This window comes from Protopterus annectens, chromosome 7.part0 (assembly GCF_019279795.1).
Source record: "Protopterus annectens isolate FY-2018-M chromosome 7.part0, PAN1.0, whole genome shotgun sequence".
Lineage (NCBI taxonomy): Eukaryota > Metazoa > Chordata > Ceratodontiformes > Protopteridae > Protopterus > Protopterus annectens.
In genome coordinates, this window is record NC_056739.1 from 1,963,323,195 (window position 1) to 1,963,343,303 (window position 20,109).

The 20,109-nt window shown below is 45.1% G+C and overlaps 1 protein-coding gene across 1 annotated transcript in view; it reads right to left on the minus strand.

The window, feature by feature from the left end:
* Nucleotides 1-20,109, minus strand: part of IGF1R (insulin like growth factor 1 receptor) — a 1,987,642-nt gene that overhangs the window by 1,615,340 nt on the left and 352,193 nt on the right. The window contains exon 2 of the mRNA XM_044078384.1: nt 582-1,133. Within this exon, the coding sequence (XP_043934319.1) occupies nt 582-1,133 (552 nt within the window). The remainder of the gene's footprint in view (nt 1-581; nt 1,134-20,109) is intronic.

Sequence of the window (20,109 nt, forward strand, 5' to 3'; positions counted from 1 at the left end):
TATACCAACTCAGAGATCGCACTACATTGTGGAAATGGGAAATCTTCCCTTTGAACGGAGATCTCCATTCAGTCCTATCAAACTTTTACAAGTTCGAACATAATGGTCTCGGGCATATGTGGTTCAAACTTGTAAATGTTCGATCATTATACACATACACAAAGAATCCATCATTATGTTACAATAATCTCAGTACATACACTTAAAATAATAAACAGTCAGCTGATGTTATTTTCAACCAACCACGCATTAGCAAACTTAGAAATTGGCAAAGATAACAGTGAAATAATCACGGCTGCCAGAAACCTGAGAAACTGCCAAACACTTTACCCAGCTACTTTTGAGTTTTTAATTACTTCAACTACACTACACTGGCTTTCAAAAACAAAACTGCAGATGTCTATAACTTCTAATTAGATGATGTCTTACAATCAGCACTTGGCTGGCAAGCTGGTGAATGTGCCTTGCAAGCAAAAAATATGCAAACACTAAGAAATATACAGGCATCCTCCAGCCAATACATACATAACCTTACATTAATGCCAACTTTGCTAAATTTTGCTTTTTCACTCTTACTGTACCTTTCTGGCAGTGATTGCCGGTCCAGCAACGGTAATTATAGTCTTCATTAATGGTTGTCTTCTCACATAATGGATTTTCCTCCATTGTCCCTGGACAAACATCACCACATTCTTTTGCTAATTTATTTCCAACTATATAGTTGTTATATACAGCATCCAAAATGAGTGACCAGTCCACAGTGGAAAGGTAGCAGAGATCAGAGTTCTTTTCAATGCGGATGGCTCCACGAGTTATGTTCCGGAGATTATAAAGTCCAATGTCTTTGAGGTCAGTCATCTCAAAGATGACCAAGGCATAATTGTAGAAAAGGTTCCTGCCCCGGATGACAGTGAGGTTTGGGAAAAGGTCACTGAGACTTTCTAGTCCAGAGACACGAAAAAGCAGCAAATAGTCTGTAATAACGGTTAACTTTGGGAATCGGAGGTTACGGAAGTCTTCAGCTTTTTTATTGGATATGAGCAAGATTTGGAGATAACCTTCAATCACTGTACAGTTCTCCAAGCGTTTCAGTTCATGTACATCATTCCGAATATCGATACTTGGCCCACAAACTGGAAAGCAAGCAGAACAAAAAGGATCGCAATTAAAACATTGTATGATTTGTTATGAGAAGAAGTTTTTTCTTTAATATGACAGTACTCATATAAATTAAACAGCTGCATCTGAATAAAATTGGATTTCCACTGTAAAAATTACACAATGTTCCGATGATCTGCATATATACTTTTTATAAATATTTCATGCCTGACAGTCCTTTTGTATCTCATGTTAAAGGATAGATACACTCCAATGGACCAACACATGACTAAACTGCGTAACACTACTGAGAAGGGCCAATGGATTGTGTTCTTACAGCAGACAAGATTTAAGGACTTAACACTGGTTAAAAAGAAAACTACTGCTACTTTACCTCACATTTTTTTCATTCAATGTCATGCCGATCCTGCTTTTGAAAAAGAAAATGAAATAGGACCTCTCCTAATTTGTAGTCAACTACAGGTACTTTAACTATGGGAGCACCCACGACAGAATTAAAGGACAGCACTACAAAAGCAGCCAGTCATCCAGATAGGCCACAAAGGCTAAAACCTTGTTAAAGACTACAAGTACTAAGGATAAATCAAATGGTAAAACTCTGTAATGGAAAAGGTGTTCCTGCAGTGAACTGGAGGAATCTTTTAGGAGGATACAAAACACTTATGTGGCAAAGGGCAGTTGATATATCCACCAACAACCTCCAAGCACCAAATGGCTGGCAGTAGTGTATCAGCCCATAGGGTTATCTTCTAGAATCTTTAAAAAGTGGATGTATGAAATGAAGTCATCCAGAAGGAATTTAAAAAGTAAAAAAAACTTCAGAGGGCCAGGAAGAGGCATTACTATAAAGCTTGCCCCTGATCTGAATGTGGAACAGACTCTACTTAATCAGGACTACTGTAAATGAGTTGTCACAGTCACCTCATGCCAAAGGTGTGCAAGACCAGGTGATGTTTAAGCAACCTCTTTGAGTGTCAAGGGTGTGTCTTCCTTTGCAGCTTGGAGTAGAAGGTAGTCCAAGTGCATCAGAATAGTCCTCCATAGTGGTATGAGTTTGTTTCTTCCTATGAAATTTGTCAAACAGGTCCTGGGTGGCCTACACAAAACGCACTTCACTTTACACTGGTCATCCTGAATTCAGTTTCCAAGTTCCTCCCTAAGGAAAGAAAAAGTACAGTTTTGTACCTACCATAAATGTAGATGTCCGATAGGCATGCATCTGCAGTCCTTACAAATGGGTTGTCCTGTCGTCAGGCAGCCCCTCGGTCGGCCGAATTCCAAAGTCTGGGTCTGGCCTCGGCTGGTGTCGCACTTCACCCGACGTCATAGCTGCAGTTCTTCGGGTATAAAGGCATCAGCCGACGCCATTTTCCTCAGTGTTTCTTGCCCCAGATGCCAGGTGCCAAGACTCCTTGCCCAGCATGGGAAGAAGCTGCTGTAGGGTCAGCATTTTGAATTTTGGAACAATAAGGTATGTGTTTAAAGCGGACAGGTCGAGAATAGGTCTCCACTGGTTTTCTTTTCTTGGTACCAGGAAGAGTCTGGAGTAAAATCCTTGCCCTTGTTCCATAGATGGTACCCTTTCTACAGCTCTCATCCTTAGTAAGTGAGTTATTTGTTCTAGAGCTTCTGTCTTCTGATTTGGAGGTAGGTTTGGCATTCCTCTCTTCCTTGGTAGAGTATGGAAGTGAAACCTGCAACCTTGGTCTATTGTCTGTAAAATCCATTTGTCTCCTGTGATGTAATGCCAGTTTACTGAAAATAAGGCTAGCTTCCGCCTAAGGGTGCCTCTAGTTGTTCCCTGGTAGGCGGTGCCAGAGCCAAGTCACTGCGATTGTCCTGTGGAAGTGGTGGTGGCTGGATCTGTGGCTGTACCGCTGGTTGTTAGCCTGCCACTGACGTCCCCTGTAGGCACCTCTGGATTGACCCCTGCCTCGAGCGCCTATTCCTGCCTCTCGGAGCTCTGGAGGTGTCTGGAAAGGACCAATTCTTGGAAGGCCAGTTCCTGCTAAACCTTGGAGGCTGGACCTGCAAGAAATCCTTGACTGTCTGGACAGATTTTGCTTTCTCTTCCACCTTCTTCAGCAGCTGCTGTGAGGAGCCAAACAAATTGAGCTTATCCATGGGAACATCTAGGAGCTTTGATTTAACATGGTCTGGTAAGGACTGCTCTTTTAACCATGCATGTCATCTGATCACTGTGCCAGTCATGGCTGATCTAAAGGAAGCCTCCAGTGCATCATAGCCGCATTTTAAGGAATGATTACTGACCTGCTGAATGTTATGTACCATTTCCTGTACAGATTTTTTGTCTAATGGTTCATCCGAGGACAGTTTTTTTAGTTAATTGGTCTAACATAAATTCCTGATACTGAATCATGTGGAATTGACAGTTCAAGGCCCTAGCTGAAAGAGTAGCAGAAGTGTAAACTTTTTTACCCCATCTCTCTAAGGCCCTAGATTCCCTTTCAGAGGGGAGGGGGTTTTTAGTAGAAGTAGCTGCTACAGCCTTGGGTCCCTGGGAGATAGTTTCGGGATCTGCAAAAGGGGCCTTATACAAATGATAATGTGTGTCCGGAACCCTGTAGTACCAATTGGCCTTAGCAGGGGCCGGAGGAAGAGAATCAGGAGCAGTACAAGCATCATTAAAAGCATCATCCACAACAGTAAGGACTGGAGGAATGGCTAAAGGCCTATGCTGTGGCAAATGCAAAAAGGTTCTAAGCCTTTTCCTAGAGTCTGAAAAATCCTGGCCCTGCCATTGAAATTGTTCCCTCATAGCATGCAAGGTTTCCCCAAAAGAAAATTCCTCAGGCGGAGAGGCAGAAGGAATGGACTCTTCTGCATCAGAGTCCTCATAAGGAGAAAAGGGGCCCTCTGGAGGGTTTGAATTATCTGATTCATCAGAGGAGCCATCTGAAGAAACTGGCTCAGGGGGCTCTACTCTAGTCCTCTTCTCTGGAGGTGGGTGAGAGGCCCTGTCTGGATGTGGTTGGGATCCCCGGATCAAAGAAATGAGATCCTCAGCTAGACTAAGCATTTGTGAACTAGAGCTAGGCCTGTGAGAGGGGGTCTTAGCAGGCACAGATTTTGTAGTTTTTGCTGCTTTAACCCTGGCAAAGGCCTTAATAGACATGGATGCTGGAGGCCTAGCAGCTCCATGTGCAGGGGTAGAAATATCCAAAGGGATAGTATCAGATAAATCCTGTGAACCTGCAAGAGCAGGTGGGATTTCAGTAGCAGATTCAGCCAGGCTGGATGAGGCCTCTGTAAGTGGCAAGCTTTCGGCCGAAGGAAGAACCGTTGACTTGGTTTCAGCCGAAACAGAGACACTCGCGGTTGGCTTAACCGTGGTTTCGGCCGAAACCGCGGACCGCGAGTGTCGGTCCTTTTCCTTGCGTTTTTTTAGAAATTTGCATAGTCGGAGTATCCGACGGCATAATGTAAGCAAAATCAGAGCCGAAAAACTCTTCAGCAAATTCCGACCGACGTCTAAGCGTCCGTCAGTTGAAAGAAGCACAGGCTAGACAAGCTGCTACGTCGTGGTCTGGGCCTAAGCAAGGTAAGCAGTAAGAGTGGAAATCTTTATCAGGTATTTGTTTCCCACAAGTTAAACAGTTATTCACTTTTTCTGACATCGGCTGAGGCAAGAAAGAGTCCCCAACGGGGTACTTAGCTTTTTAGAAGTCTTCGGTACTTGTAGTAGTAATCTCTGGTTCTGACCGACCGGCACTTGTGAACAGCTTCTGCTTGGCACGCGCAAGAAAGACTGAGGAAAATGGCGTCGGCTGATGCCTTTATACCCGAAGAACTGCAGCTATGACGTCGGGTGAAGTGCGACACCAGCCGAGGCCAGACCCAGACTTTGGAATCCGGCCGACCGAGGGGCTGCCTGACGACAGGACAACCCATTTGTAAGGACTGCAGATGCATCCTTGAAGGACATCCTTATCTATTCAAGAGTGTGCTTTTAAAGACAGCTGTTTTGTGAACATTTATAAAGACTAGACGCTACTGTCTTCTCTGGGCATCATCAAGTAATAGGATTAGGCTGCTGTCACTTATTTTACTTGAAGAAGCCACACACTTCCCCAGAGAATGCAAGCAATACTACTGAGATCATGGCTGCTTACCTGGTAGTCATAAAGGCACTAAGTGAGCTGTAATTAATGAAATTTACCAAGTGTCTGCACAGCTGTTAGCAGGGCCTGACTTTGTTCAACTGGTGCCCTAGGCAAAAGGTCTCCACAGTGCCCCCATCCTGCTCTACCTACTTTATCCAGATTACTGTAAAGGCACCCCTGCTAGAGCAGAGCCCTAGCGGACGCTTAGTTGGCCTATGCCTAAGGCCACCTATGTCTGTTAGATTTCCAGATAGAAAATGCAGTAGCTTTTTTATTACTAACATCAGGACTGTGATCTAAACTAAGAAAGTGGCAAAAAATGACCTGGAAAACTACAGAAGTAAGTGTATTTAAGTAACCAAAACTGATGAGAGCGTGCAGAGGCACCAAGAATGTACTCCTAAGCATGGGAACTCCCAAAAGAAAAGTTACCAGATTGACTGGTAGAAAGGATGTAGTCATCCAAGGGTCTCACTAATGAGAGCATTCACTGCTCGACCTACATTAGAAATATATCACTATTTACATTCTTTAATACACACTCCAACTACAAGAGATTAGGGGAAAAAAGCATAAATCATCATAATTTTCTGTTAAAAATGAGGTAAAGAGAAATAAAATGCGAGCTCAAACACTTTTGTCTTGTATTCCACCTGTGGATCAATTTCAACAATCCCTAAAGGGCCACTAAAAAAAAAAAAAAAAAGAACTAAAGTACAAACAAGCGTGCTATGCTTATACAGGCTCATCAGTTTGTGAAAGGATATGTAATCTTTATTTAAAGAACGACAGGATGCACGTGAGCCACAGAAATGCAATCTGAGTTTCCAAATTCTGCTCAACTATGGAATGCATTATGGAAACCGGAATTACAGCAGACATTCTACAGTTACTCTAACAATCTACACAAAAATGGAAATTTAGAAAACATCTAGCAAAAAATCAACAATCTCAATAAAGTAACTCTCTCTAATAGTAACTGCAAGGCCATTTCAAGGACAGCTCAAACGCTCCTGGAGGAATAAAAAAGTACAGTTGTGCACACTTACCATAAATGTAGATGTTTGAGTGTATTCACTGTTGCAATCATCACACTTGGGTTATCTGCCAGCAGGTATCCCTCAGTCAGCCCGAATACCAGAGACTCACAGTATTTCTGCATCAGATGCTGTAGCTCCAGGACTGACGTCAGGTCATCAGGGGTATAAAAACAGGCAGCAAACGCCATTACATCAGTTTTTCTTGCCCCAAATATCAGGAGCCCCCCAACAGGGAGCTAAGTTATGGTGGGGGAAAATACCACCAGTAAAAAGTAAATACCAATACCCCTGAAAAGGGGGAGGTAGTAAAAGGCAGAGAGTTTAAAGAGAAAGACAGAAAAAGTACAGTTGCGTACACTTACCATAAATGTAGATGTTCGAGTGTATTCACTGTTGCAGTCATTACATTTGGGTTATCTGCTTGCAGGTTACCCTCAGTCGGCCTGATCAACGAAGTCTTGGGTCCTGCGTCGGTTGCTGTCCCTTCATCCATGACGTCAGGTCGTCAGGGGGTATAAAACATGAAGCAGACACCATTACATCAGTATTTCTTGCTCCAGATGTCAGGTGCCCCCCTAATGTGAAGCAATTAAACATAAAAAGCACAAAGATATACCTCCAACAAAAAAGCAAATGCACCAAAAAGGCTTTTAAGCATAGTAAAGGAAAGTAGAGGTATAGCCAAAAGAAGTTAGGGGGCTGAAGGGAGGGTAACCAGGACAGCAACAGTGAATGTACTCTAACATCTACATTTATGGTAAGTGTATACAACTGTACTATGTTCTTCGTGTTTCACTGTTGCAGTACATTTGGGTAGATTCCCAAAGCTATGGTTGGGAGGAGGAATTTAGATAGTATCAGGGCCAGCTATAAGTCCCTGCAACACTGCAGTGGAAAATCCAGCTCTGGAGTTGGAGAAAATTGGCAAATGATAATACTTGGTGAAAGTATGTACAGAATTTCAGGTAGCAGCTTCTAGGATGTCCCTGGTAGAGACGCCTCTGAGAAAGGCTATAGAGGTAGACACAGCGCTGGTGAATTGAGGTCTGATCCCCTGGGGGATAGGTTTTCCATGGTGCTTATAGCAGAAATGAATGCAATGGCTTATCCATTTAGAAATGGTTTGCTTTGAAATAGCCTTCCCCTCTGTCCCTGCAGCAAATGCCACCAGCAGTTGTTCAGATTTCCTTTGAGGTTTAGTCCTGTCCAAGTAGAATCTAAGTTGTCTGTGCACATCCAAGGAATGCAGTATCCGTTCCCCTTTATTCTGTGGATTGGGAAAGAAGGCTGCAAATGAATGGACTTAAGAGCCACACTGGACACCACCTTGGGCATGAAGGATGGATTGGTTCTGAGGGACACCCTGTCCGCATGAAAGATGATGAAAGGCTCCACTGCCATAAGGGCCTGTAATTCAGATACCCTTCTAGCTGAAGTCATCGCTTAAAGGAAAGCTGTTTTCCAAGAAAGAAATTTTAAGTCTGCAGTAGCAGCTGGCTCAAAAGGAGGTACAGTGAGTTTCTCTAAGACAAAGAGAAGGTCCCAGGCCGGGGTTGGAGCTCTCCTGGGTGGTCTCAAAACTTTGGCCCCTCTGAGAAACTGCTTGAGCAGTGGATGAGAGAAGAGGGGAGGTTCTGTGTTATAACGAGCTGAAATGGCTGAGGCGTGGATTTTAATGGAGGAAAGAGACAGGCCCTTGTGAAGCATCTCAGTTAAGTATTGTAAAATCTGAGGTAACTTGGGCGCTGCTGTACTCATCCCTTGAGATTGGTTCCAGGCATAGAATCTTTTCCATTTTTCAGCATAAGATTTTCTAGTACTAAGCCTCCTTGCCTCTAAAATGATAACCATTACAGGTTTGCTGAGGGATGGTAAAGGAGAGATTAAGTAATTAGCCAGGCTACAAGGTTCAGTGTTGGAAGCTGAGTGTGCAGAATCTGGTTCTCCTGCTGAGACAGCAGGGAAGGAGTCTGAGGCAGGTGCCATGGATAGCCGTGACACTGCGCAGGAGCGGGTACCAGTGTTAGTGTGGCCAGAAAGGAGCAATTAAAATCATCCTTGGTTTGTCCTGTTTGATTTTTAGTAGTTCATTGGAGAGCAGAGGCGGGGGGGAAGGCATAGACTGATAGGTTTTTCCAGCTGAAGGACAGAGCATCCACTTTCCAAGCTTGTTTGTGGGGAGTCCTTGTGCAAAATTTGTCCAATTGGTAGTTCTGGGGAGAGGCAAACAGGTCTATATCTGAGCTCCCCCATTTGCTTGTCAACATGTTGAAAATCCTTGGTTCCAGTTTCCACTCGTGTGGGTCCATGAGGTTTCTGCTTAGTCCATCTGCCAGTGTATTTAATTTTCCTGGCAGGAATTGAGCTTGTAGGTGCACTTGATAGCTAAAGGCTGTGTTCCACAATGCCATGGCTAGTCTGCAGAGGGGGTAAGAATGTGTACCCCCCTGCTTGTTTATGTACCACGTAACAGTGGTGTAGTCCGTCTTTATCATTATTTGCCCTAGAAGAATGTGGTCCCTGAAGGCTGTCAGAGCATTCTGTAAAACTAACATTTCTTTTTGATTGATATGCAGGTGCATTTGACTTGAGTTCCATTTGCCCTGAATGCACTTCCCTGCCAGGTGAGCCCCTTATGCATAGTCTGATGCATCTGTTAGGGTTTGGGCGGCAGGGAGTGGTGTGAAAGATAGTCCCTTGTTTTGGTGGCAGGCGTCTGCCCACCAAAGGAACTCTAGGCGTAGGCAAGGTATGACAAGAATCATTGTTTCTAGGTCTTGAGAATGTTGACACCATAGGCTTTTTAGATACCACTGTAGTTTCCTCATATGCAGTCTTGCATATGGAATTAGAAGAATGCAGGAGGCCATAAACCCCAAGGCTTGCAGTATTCGTCTTGCAGATAGCAGGGTTTTTGTGGCCACTTGTTTGAAGTAGGTTGTCAAATGAATTTCCTTTCCTGGCGTGAGGTAAGCCATCTGGGAAGTTGTATTCAAGCTTGCTCCCAGAAATATAATTTGTTGACAAGGTACCAGGTGTGATTTCTTTTCGTTTATGGTGTACCCCAGACAAGTTAGAACCCTTTTTACAAAGGCCAGATTATTCAAAAGTATGTCCTGGCTTTCGGCCTGAATTAGACTATCGTCCAGGTATGGGTATATTTGAATATTACTTTGCCTGCAGAATGCAATAACTGGAAATAGGCACTTTGTGAATACCCTGGGCACAGTAGATAAGCCAAAGGGCAGTGCAGAGAACGGATAGTGCGTGTAGCCTGCTTTGAAGCGTAGGTATCTTCTGCAAGATTCCCTGATTGGGATGTGCGGGTATGCTTATTTAAATCTAGTTTTGCCAACCAGGCATCTTTGCCTAGCATAGGAAGTAACTGGTGAACAATCGGCATCTTTAATTTTGGAATCTCCAAAAAGGTGTTTAGAGTAGACCAGTCCAGGATAGGACGCCATGAATCGTCTTTTCTGGGTACCAGGAAAAGTCTTGAGTAGAAACCTTGGCCCTTTTCCTCTTCTGGTACCACCTGCATAGCCACCATGCTTGAGAGAGAAAGTACTTGTTTTTGGGCCTCTGCCCACTGATTTGGGGGTAGGTCCGGCCACTCACTTGGTGTTGGCAACGTGTGGAAGTGAAATCTGTATCCCTGGAACACTACATTTAAAACCCATTTGTCCTGGGTAATGAGTTCCCAATTCTTTGCATGAAGAGCAATCTTTCCCCCCAAAGGGGCAGTCAGTTGATAAGTGCTTGGAAATTTTAAAAGGAAGTCATTGAGACAGTTTACCATAGGGGGAGTCTTATTATTCCCAGACTTGGAAATCGAGGCCACCCACTGCTTAGTTCCGAGAGTCCCCTGGGACTGAAACCTGGGGTTTTTACTGTGTCTGGGTTTGGCTTGAGAAGACCTGGTAGGGGCTGGAAAGGACCAATTCTTAGAGGGCCAGTGCCTACTAAATCTAGGAGGCTGAACTTGTAAAAAAATCTTTAACAGTTTGCATAGATTTAGCTTTATCTTCCATATTTTTAATAACTTCCTCAGCCGTGTTGTCAAACAGGCGGTCCCGATTTAAAGGAGCATCCAACAATTTAGCTTTAACATGATTAGGCAAAGATTGCTCCTTAAGCCAAGCATGCCTTCTGAGCACAGACCCAGTAACAGCAGCCCTGCAAGAGACCTCTAATGAATCAAAACCACACTGCAAAGTATGTTTTCCAACTTGTTCGGCAGAATGCATTAAATCCTGTAATTCTTTATTTTCCACACAGTCAGGAATCAACATCATTTTCTGTTTAAGCAGTCCAATAACATGTTGCTGATATTTTAACATATGAAACTGGCAGTTTAAAGCCCTAATGAACAAGGTTGCAGAAGTGTAAACCTTCTTACCCCATCTATCCAGCACCCTGGAGTCTCTATCAGAAGGCGTAGGAGTTTTAGCAGTAGAAACCTTAATGCCCTTGGGCCCCTGTGAAATAGTCTCTGGATCCACAATAGGATTTTTGAACAGGAACTTGTGGGATTCAGGGACCCCGTAGTATCTGTCAGGTTTTCTGGGAGTAGGAGGCAGGGAATCAGGGGCCAAACTAGATTCCAGGAAAGCATCATCAACAATGTCTAGTACAGGAGGAATAGCTAAAGGCCTATGCTAAGGTAGGAGAAGGAAATCCCTAAGACTCTTTTTTGAATCAGAAAAATCCTGGCTTTCCCAGTGGAAATGCTCCCTTAGAGTATGTAAGGTTTCTCCAAAAGAAAAACCCTCAGGAAGGGAAGCAAAGGGAATAGAGTCCTCTGCATCAGAATCCTCACAAGTAGGTAAGGGCAAATCCAGATCAGAAGAGTCAGAAAAAACAGAATCCTGATCAGAAAATTCATAATCAACCTCAGTCCTAGGCCTCTTAGAAGTTGGGGGGGGGGGGTTGGCTACCCCTGATTAGGGTTATTAGATCTTCAGCCATTCTTATCATTTGTTTTTTAGGCATAGAAGCCTGAGCATGTGGCCTGGGCGTCTGTTTTTTAGACATGGACCGAGATTTAGGCCCAAGTAATGAAGGAGGTGTCGATTTAATATGCAAGTCCATAGGCCTGAATACACCCTCAAAAGCCGGTGCCTGCACAGCGGCTCCGGACCCATCCAAGGTAGAGACATCCATGGGTTCCATAGCTGAAGCATCTCTCGGCATACCTGACTCCGAATGGGTCTCAGTAGAGGCCTGCAAATCAGAAGTAGCGGGTGTCAGGGGCTGCGAAAACGCCTCACTGAGTACCGGCAAACTGGCGACTGACTTAGAAGCATCGTCGGCATTTTTGGACCTTGGCGGCCTGTCCCTGTCTTTATCTTTGCGTTTTTTTCGGAATCCCGGTAGTCAGATGGCTAACCGACGACATTTCTGGATAATTAAACCGTGAACCGAAATATTTAGAGGCGAAAATATACCGACGACAGATAGTGCGCCGATTAAATAAAGCACAAAACCAACAGCAAGGTACGTCGTGGTCAGGGCCTAGGCAAGGAATACAGTACGAATGAAAATCTTTGAGGTATTTGCTTTCCACAAGTAATGCAATTATTAACTTTTACGGACATCTGTAAGGAGCAAGAAAAAGTTTCCCCAACGGGGTACTTAGCTTTAGTTGAAGACTTTGGTTCTGAAACTTAAACGAAAATTTCAGGAGTCAGCCGACCGGCACTTGCAAACTGCTTCTGCTTTGGGCACCGCACGGCAAGTAAGACAGATGTAATGGCATCGGCTGCATGTTTTATACCTCTGACGACCTGATGTCATGGAAGAAGGGGCAGCAACCGACGCAGGACCCAAGACTTTGTTAATCAAGCCGAATGAGGGTAACCTGCAAGCAGATAAACCAAATGTAATGACTGCAACAGTGAAACATGAAGAACATCCAGGGGGCTGCAGGGAGGCAAACCAGGACTGCAACAGTGAATACACTCAAACATTTACATTTATGGTAAATGTGCACAACTGTACTATGTTCTTCGTGTTTCACTGTTGCAGTCATCACACTTGAGTAGATTCCCAAAGATGAAGGGTGGAGGCAGTCAAGAAAAGTTGGGGCTGGCTAGAATGCCTTGCAGGACTGCTGTTGCAAAACCTGCACTGGATTTGGAAAAGATAGGCAGATGGTAATGCTTGCTGAAGGTGTGTATAGAACTCCAGACAGCAGCTTCCAGAATGTCCCTGGTAGGGACTCCCCTGAGGAATGTTGTAGATGTAAAAGTTGCCCTAGTGGAGTGTGTTCTTATCCCCTGAGGGGTTGGTTCTCATGGTGCTTGTAGCAGAAATGGATGCAATGTGCCATCCATTTGGAAACTGTTTGCTTTGAAATGGCCTTGCCCTCTGCCCCTGCTGCAAAGCTGACTAGTAACTGGTCAGATTTTCTGTAGGGCTTAAGCCTATCTAGGTAGAATCTGAGCTGTCTGTGCACGTCCAAGGAGTGCAGGATCCTTTCCCCTTTATTTTTAGGATTAGGGAAGAAGGTTGGCAAATGGATAGATTGGTTGAGAGCCATACTGGACACCACTTTAGGCATAAAGGAAGGGTTAGTCCTGAGGGAGACCCTGCCAGCATGGAAAATAATGAAAGGTTCCACAGCCATAAGCACTTGTATCTCAGACACTCTTCTAGCTGAAGTGATGGGCAGAAGCAAGGCTGTTTTCCAAGAGAGGAATTTTAACTCTGCTGACGCTGCAGGCTCTGGGGGGGGGGTAGCGTGAGCTTTTCCAGTACAAAGTTAAGGTCCCAAGCAGGGGTGTGTGCTCTCCTTGGCGGCCTTAAGTTGTTTGCCCCTCTCAGGGATTGTTTGATAAGAGGGTGAGAGAGGTGGCTCAGTGTTGTAATGGGCTGAAATGGCAGAGGCATGGATCTTAATGGAGGAGAAAGACAGGCCTCTGTGGAGTAGATCTGCTAGGTAATCCAGGATTAGCAGCAGGGAGGGCAGTGTTGTGTCCTCTCCTTTAGCCTAAATCCAGCAGTAGTACCTTTTCCACTTATCAGCATAGGATTTCCTTGTACTGGGTTCTTCTGGCTTCAAGGATGACATCCAGCACCTGCTTGCTTAGGCAGGTTACTGGGGGAGAATTCAAGGAGTAAGCCAGACTGCAAGATTTAGGGTTTACAGTTGCAGATGCAAGATCTGTCCCCCCTGCTGAGAGAGCAGGGTTGGGTTCTTGTGTAGGTGCCAGGGTGGCGCCAGTGACAGGCTTCGCAGGAGTGGGTACCAGTGTTGGCATGGCCAGTCTGGGGCAATCAGAATTGTCCATGGTCTGTCCTGCCTTATCTTGAGCAATACTCTTGACAGGAGAGGCAGAGGGGGAAAGGCATAAATTGAGAAATGTACCCACTGAAAGGATAGGGCATCCAATTTCCAGGCCCTGCAGTGAGGTCCCCTGGTGCAGAATCATCTGAGCTGGTGATAGCAGGGGGAGGCAAAGAGATCCACCTCTGGTGTCCCCCACTTCTGAATCAGAAGGTTAAAGGTGCATGGCTCTAGTTGTCACTTATGTGGGTCTAGGAGATTTCTGCTCAAGTCTGTAGTGAGTTTTGTTTGCCTGGCATGAACTGAGCTTGCAGATGTACCTGCATGTCCAAGGCCGTGTTCCACAGGGCCATGGCTAACCTGCAGAGTGAGTAAGAGTGGGTTCCCCCCTGCTGGTTGATGTACCATATGACTGATGTTGTCTGTTTTTATTAGCAGGTGTCCTCGTAAGAGTAGGGATATGAAAGCTGTCAGAGTGTGCTGCACAGCTAGCATCTCTTTCTGGTTGATGTGCAGATGCACTTGACTTGGGCTCCAGTGACCCTGAATACAAGTGCCATCCATGTGTGCCTCCCGGCATAGTCTGATGCACCTGTGGTTACGGTGTGGGCGGCGTGGGATAGGGTAAAGGGCAGTCCCTTGTTGTGGTTGCATGCTGCTGCCCACCAAAGAAACTCTGTCCTTAGACAGGGTATTATGGGAATGACAGTTTCCAGGTCTTGAGGATGTTGGCACCAAAGACTTAAGTACCATTAAAGTTTCCTCATATGAAATCTGTCATATGGAATTAGTAGGATACATGAAGCCATCAACCCTAGGGCCTGCAGGATTTTCCTTGTTGATTGCTTGGTTTTGGTGGCTATTTCAGTAAAATAGCCTGTCCGATAGCGTTGTTTTTCTGGAGCGAGGAATGCCATCTGGGATGCTGTGTCCAAGCTTGCTCCCAGGAATACAATCTTTTGACTGGGGACTAGTTTTGATTTCTTTTCGTTGATGGTGTACCCCAGGGGGGTTAGTAGGTTTTTTTTTTTTTACAAATGTCAGGTGCTGCAACAGCATTTCCTGTCTGCCTGAATCAGTATAAGTAAATTTGAATATTTCTCTCTCTGCGGTAAGCAATGGCTGGAGCCAGACATTTTGTGAATACTCTGGGAGCATTGGATAAGCCAAAGGGACGTGCAGAGAACTGATAATGCATAGATCCTGCCCTGAAGCGTAGATATTTTCTGCATGACTCCCTTATAGGGATGTGCAGATAGGCTTCTTTTAAGTCTAGGTGTATTGTATTCCTGGCAGCATAGGTAGAAGCTGTTGCAGGGTGAGCATTTTGAATTTTGGTACCACCAGGAAGGTGTTGAGAATTGAAAGAGCTAAGATTGGACACCAACTGCCCTCTTTTTTGCATACCCTGAGATAAGAACCTCTTCTGCTTTGGTGCCAAATAGATTGCCCTTGTTCAAAAGCAGTGTCTAGTAATTTGGATTTGACATGATCTGGCAAGGTTTGCTCCTTAAACCAAGTATAACTTCTCAGTACAGAACCAGTGACTGTTGCCATGCAAGATGCTTCTAGGGTGTCAAAGCCACACTGCAATGTATGCTTGCTGACTTGTCTTGCAGAATGCATCAGCTCTTGAAATTCTTTACTTTCTGCACAGTCTGTAAAGGTAGCTATTTTTTGCTTAACAAGTTCCATAATATGTTGTTGGTACTTCAGCATGTGAAACTGATAATTCAAAGCCCTAATGGCAAGAGTTGCAGAGGTATATACTTTTTTTACCCCATCTGTCCAAAGTTCTGGAATCCCTGTTCGAAGGGGTGGGATTCTTAGCTGTAGTTGCCTTGATACCTTTAGGCCTCTGGGAAATTACCTCTGGGTCAGCAGTAGGATTTTTGAAAAGAAATTTGTGACAGTCAGGTACTCTGTAGTACCCGTCTGGTTTCCTAGGGGCAGGGGGTAAAGTATCAGGAGTAAGACTGGATTCCATAAATCATTAACAACTTCCAGGACTGGTGGTATTGCTAAAGGTCTGTGTTGTGGCAAGTCTAGAAATTCTCCGAGTCTCTTTTTGGACTGAGGATAGTCTTGGCATTCTCAGTGGAAATGCTCTCTGAAAGTACTTAAGGTTTCACCAAAAGGGGAGGGGAGGCAGAGGGAATAGATTCCTCTGCATCAGAATCCTCATAAGCAGATACGGGTATGTCTTCATAAGCAGAAACGTCACAGTCATCGGACGCTTGGTCTCCTGAAGCTGCTGGGGACTGGCCCCTTTTTCCCCTTAGCATTGGAAGGCCGACTCCCCCAAGCAGCATAATAAGGTCTTCTGCCATTCTAAGCATTTTATTTTGTGGTAATGGAGCAGGTGCATGCGCTTTGGTAGTCTGTTTTCTAGGTGTAGTGCATACTCTTGACCTTAGAAATTCGGTAGTTTTAGACAGAACTGAAGTAGTCTGTTTGTGTCGAACATTGGTAGTATGAAGAACTTCCTCAGAAGCTGGTGCCTGCTCAGTGGCTCCGGACTCATCCAAGGTAGAGACATCAACCGGTTCCATAGTCAAAGAAAAGTCTTGCGATATACCGGACTCCGAACAGGTCTTGGTAGAGGCCTGCGAATCCACTGAAGCGGGCATCAAGGGCTGCGAAAGCGCCTCACTGAGTACCGGCGAACTGGCAACTAGCTTAACGAAAGAGTCGTCAGCAGCTTTGAGCCTGTGCGGTCTCTCTCTGTCTTTATCCTTACTTTTTTTGGAAGATCGGTAGTCGGATGGGCTTACCGAAGCCATTTCGGAATACAAAGATCAAGAATGAAAGTACTTTGTGACAATAAGGGCCCGACGACTAATACTTGGAACAAAGCACAAAACCGACAGTGAGGTATGTCATGGTCTGGGCCTAAAATAGAAGTTATGTTCTTACCATAACGTTCCATGTTAGTTGTCTTCTTCTCGCCTTCTTCTTGCTGGATGGGTTCGGAGCCGACCTCGGCTCTGACTCGGCCACTCTAAAAGCTCGAGAGTTGGTTCCACCGGCTCGAGGCTCCCCTTATATCCCACAATGCTAGGCGAGAGTTACCTCAGATCTCGTTTGTAAGCTAACCCCAGCTTATAATAGTAACAGAATAACTCTAAACAGAGTCCACCTCTAACAACAGGGAGAAAGAAGGGTGACCTACATCCTGATTCAGGAAATATGCAAGCAGCATATGCCTAAGAAAAGAGGTGGTAGAAAGAGAGGTCACAATCACAACTCCTCTAGGTCTGTCCAGGCCAGGGGAAGGAGGTGGGGCCTTAAGAAGAAGGCGAAGAAGACAACTAACATGGAACGTTATGGTAAGAACATAACTTCTATATGTTAAGTTGTCTATCTCGCTTCATTCTTGCTGGATGGGACCGTCCCTAGCACCTTGTCCCGGGTGGCCTAACGGAACAGACTCCTGAGAACAGTGGAACCAAAGTTAGCTCTATGCCTAGAAGCTAGATCCAACTTATAATGAGAAATGAAAGTGTGAGGAGTAGCCCAAGTAGCCGCTGCACAAATGCTGTCAATAGGCAGTCTGTCTTGGAAGGCTAAGGAAGTAGCCAAAGCTCTGGTAGAATGGGCCTTAGGTTTATTAGGCAGCTTTTGGTGTCTAATCTCATAAATAAGGGTAATCAGAGATGTAAGCCATCTAGATAATGATACCTTTGAAACTGAAAGTCCCTTTCTGCCTTCTGCATAGGAGACAAACAGTTGGTCAGATTTTCTGAATTGTTTTGTTCTATCCAAATAGTACCTCAACTGACGATGAACATCTAGCCAGTGTAATTTTGTTCAGACCTATTGGAATATTCTGGAAAAAAGACAGGAGGTCAATGCTTTGATTTAGATTTGATGTCGAGACTACCTTAGGCAAAAAGGACGGGTTGGTTCGTAAGGATACCCTGTCCTTATGGAACAATAGATAAGGAGGTCGACAGCTGAGTGCATGAAGTTCTGAGACTCTTCTAGCTGAAGTAATAGCTACCAGAAAGAGAGTCTTCCATGATAGCAATTTTAAAGAACAGGAGGCTGCAGGTTCGAAAGGGGGTAGAATCAAAGAAGTAAGAACTAAATTTAGGTCCCAAGGAGAAGGAGGATTTCTTATAGGAGGTCTGAGAAGAAAAACTCCTTTCAAAAAGGCTTTGCAAAGCTTGTGGGACATTAAGGCAGACTCAGAAATACCCACATGAAAGTTAGAGATAGCTGCCAATTGAACTTTAAGAGTAGAAGGCGATGAACCTGCATGGAAGAGTTCAGCTAGAAAATCAAGGACTATTTGGATGGAAGCAGTGAAAGGATCTATGTCCCTTCCTTGAGCCCAATATGTGAAAGCTTTCCACTTACTCAAATAAATCTTCCTAGTGGAATATTTATGGGAAGCTATCAAAATATCTCGAACAGAGTGAGATAATTGAGGAAGCCTGGCTAAGGTTGGAACTGGAGGAACCAAGCAGTGAGGTTCAGAGAGGGGAGGGAGCGATGTAACTGACCCAATTGATGGATCAAAAGGTCTGGAACTAGGTCCAGATGCCAAGGTCGCTCCAGTAGAAATTGATGTAGAAAGGGGAACCACACCTGTCGAGGCCAGTAAGGAGCAATGAGGATCAACGAGACCTTCTGAGCAATAGCTTTCTGTATCACTTGAGAGATTAGTGGGAAGGGAGGAAATGCATATAGAAGTCCCCGGGGCCAAACTTGGACTAGAGCGTCTCTGCTGGGTTGGCCTGGTAAAGGGAATAGAGTGAAATAATGTCTGCACTTGCTGTTTTGGGGAGTAGCAAAAAGATTGCAGCAAGGCTGACCCCACTTGAGAAAAATCTCTCTCACAACAGAGTCTTTCAGAGACCACTCGTGAGGCATGAGGATAGCTCTGCTCAATTTGTCCGCTATTTGATTGGACTTCCCGGGGATGTGCGTTGCTATCAGAAAACGCTGAGAAGAAATCGCCCATTGCCACAATCTGAGTGCTTCTCGACACAGGGGGTAGGACCTGGTTCCGCCTTGTTTGTTGATGTACCACACTACAGACATATTGTCTGTCTGGATTGCAATCGTTCCCAAGGGGAGAGAGTCTTGAAGGGCTTGCAACGCTAAAAGCACTGCTCTCATCTCCAGAACATTTATGTGCAAGTGGCATTCGTCTGGTTGCTATGTGCCCTGGACAGTCCTGCCCTGATAATGCCCCCCCCCACCCGATCAGGGAGGCGTCCGTTGTCAGAGTAGCAACTGGAGGGGGAGGAACAAAGGGTCTTCCCAACCAGAGCTGAGGGGAAGACACCCACCACATGAGATGATTTCTGCACGCCTGCGTGATCATAATGGTGTGGGACATTGGAAGTTGCTGGTATGACCATTGTGTAAAGAGCATCCATTGAAGGATTCGCATGTGGAATCTGGCTAATGGAAGCAGAGGTATGGCAGCCGCCATAATTCCCAACACTTTCAGAACTAACCTGGCTTTGATTCTGTTGTTGTTGAAAAGGAGAGACCAGTCTGTGTATGTCTGTTATTCTCTGATCTGTTAGCCTCGCAGACATGTCTACTGTGTCTAGATTTGCGCCTATGAAGGTAATAGTACGACAAGGCGACAAAACAGACTTTTCGCAATTTATTGAAATGCCTAACTTTTGACAAATGCGAAAAGTGTAATCCCTGGCCATCAGAAGGAGATGCTTGGTGGGAGCTGTGAGGAGCCAGTCGTCCAAATATGGAAACACCTGGAATCCTTGTCGTCTCAGGTGAGAAGCTACCACTGCCATGCATTTGGTAAACACCGGGGCAGTGGTGAGACCAAAGGGCAGGGCCCTGAATTGAAAATGACTGGTTCCCAGCCTGAAGCGGAGGAATCTTCTGGAGCGTCTGTTCATTTTATGTGATAGCACGCATCCTGAAGGTCTATAGAGCACATCCAGTTTCCTTTTCCCAATAGGGAAGGATGGACTGCAGCGTGACCATCCGAAATCTTGTTTTCTTGACTGATCTGTTCAAGATACTGAGATCCAAAATTGGTCTCCAGTCCCCTGTTTTCTTTGGAACTAAAAAGAACCTTGAGTAGATTCGGATCCTTGCTGGTCTGCTGGAACTGGCTGAATTGCTCTTTTGCAAGCAGTTTTGAAATTTCCAAAACTGCTAGATCCCTTTGTGGTGGAACATCTGGAAGGGATTTTTTGATTGTTTCGAATGCGAAGAAAGGGGATAGAATAGCCTTCGAAATGACGGACTGTACCCATTTGTCTTGAGTCAGGGATAGCCAGGCTTTTGGGTACAGTGACAACCTTCCCCGACTGCCTCGAAGGTGGGCAGCCGGGCAACACCTCAGGGATGCTGAAAGGGCTTATCAGAGAAGGCTTCTCGATTGCCCTGGTTCTGGAGCCCCTGCCTCGAGGCGGCGTCTACCATTGTTATTCCGCCTCTGCCTCTGGCGGGTAACGACTTTGTGCCAGGCGAAGTCCCTTGATTTTGTTTACGGAACCACATTTTCCCACTTTTCTGGCCTTTGGGGTAAGGCCTAGAAGGAGTA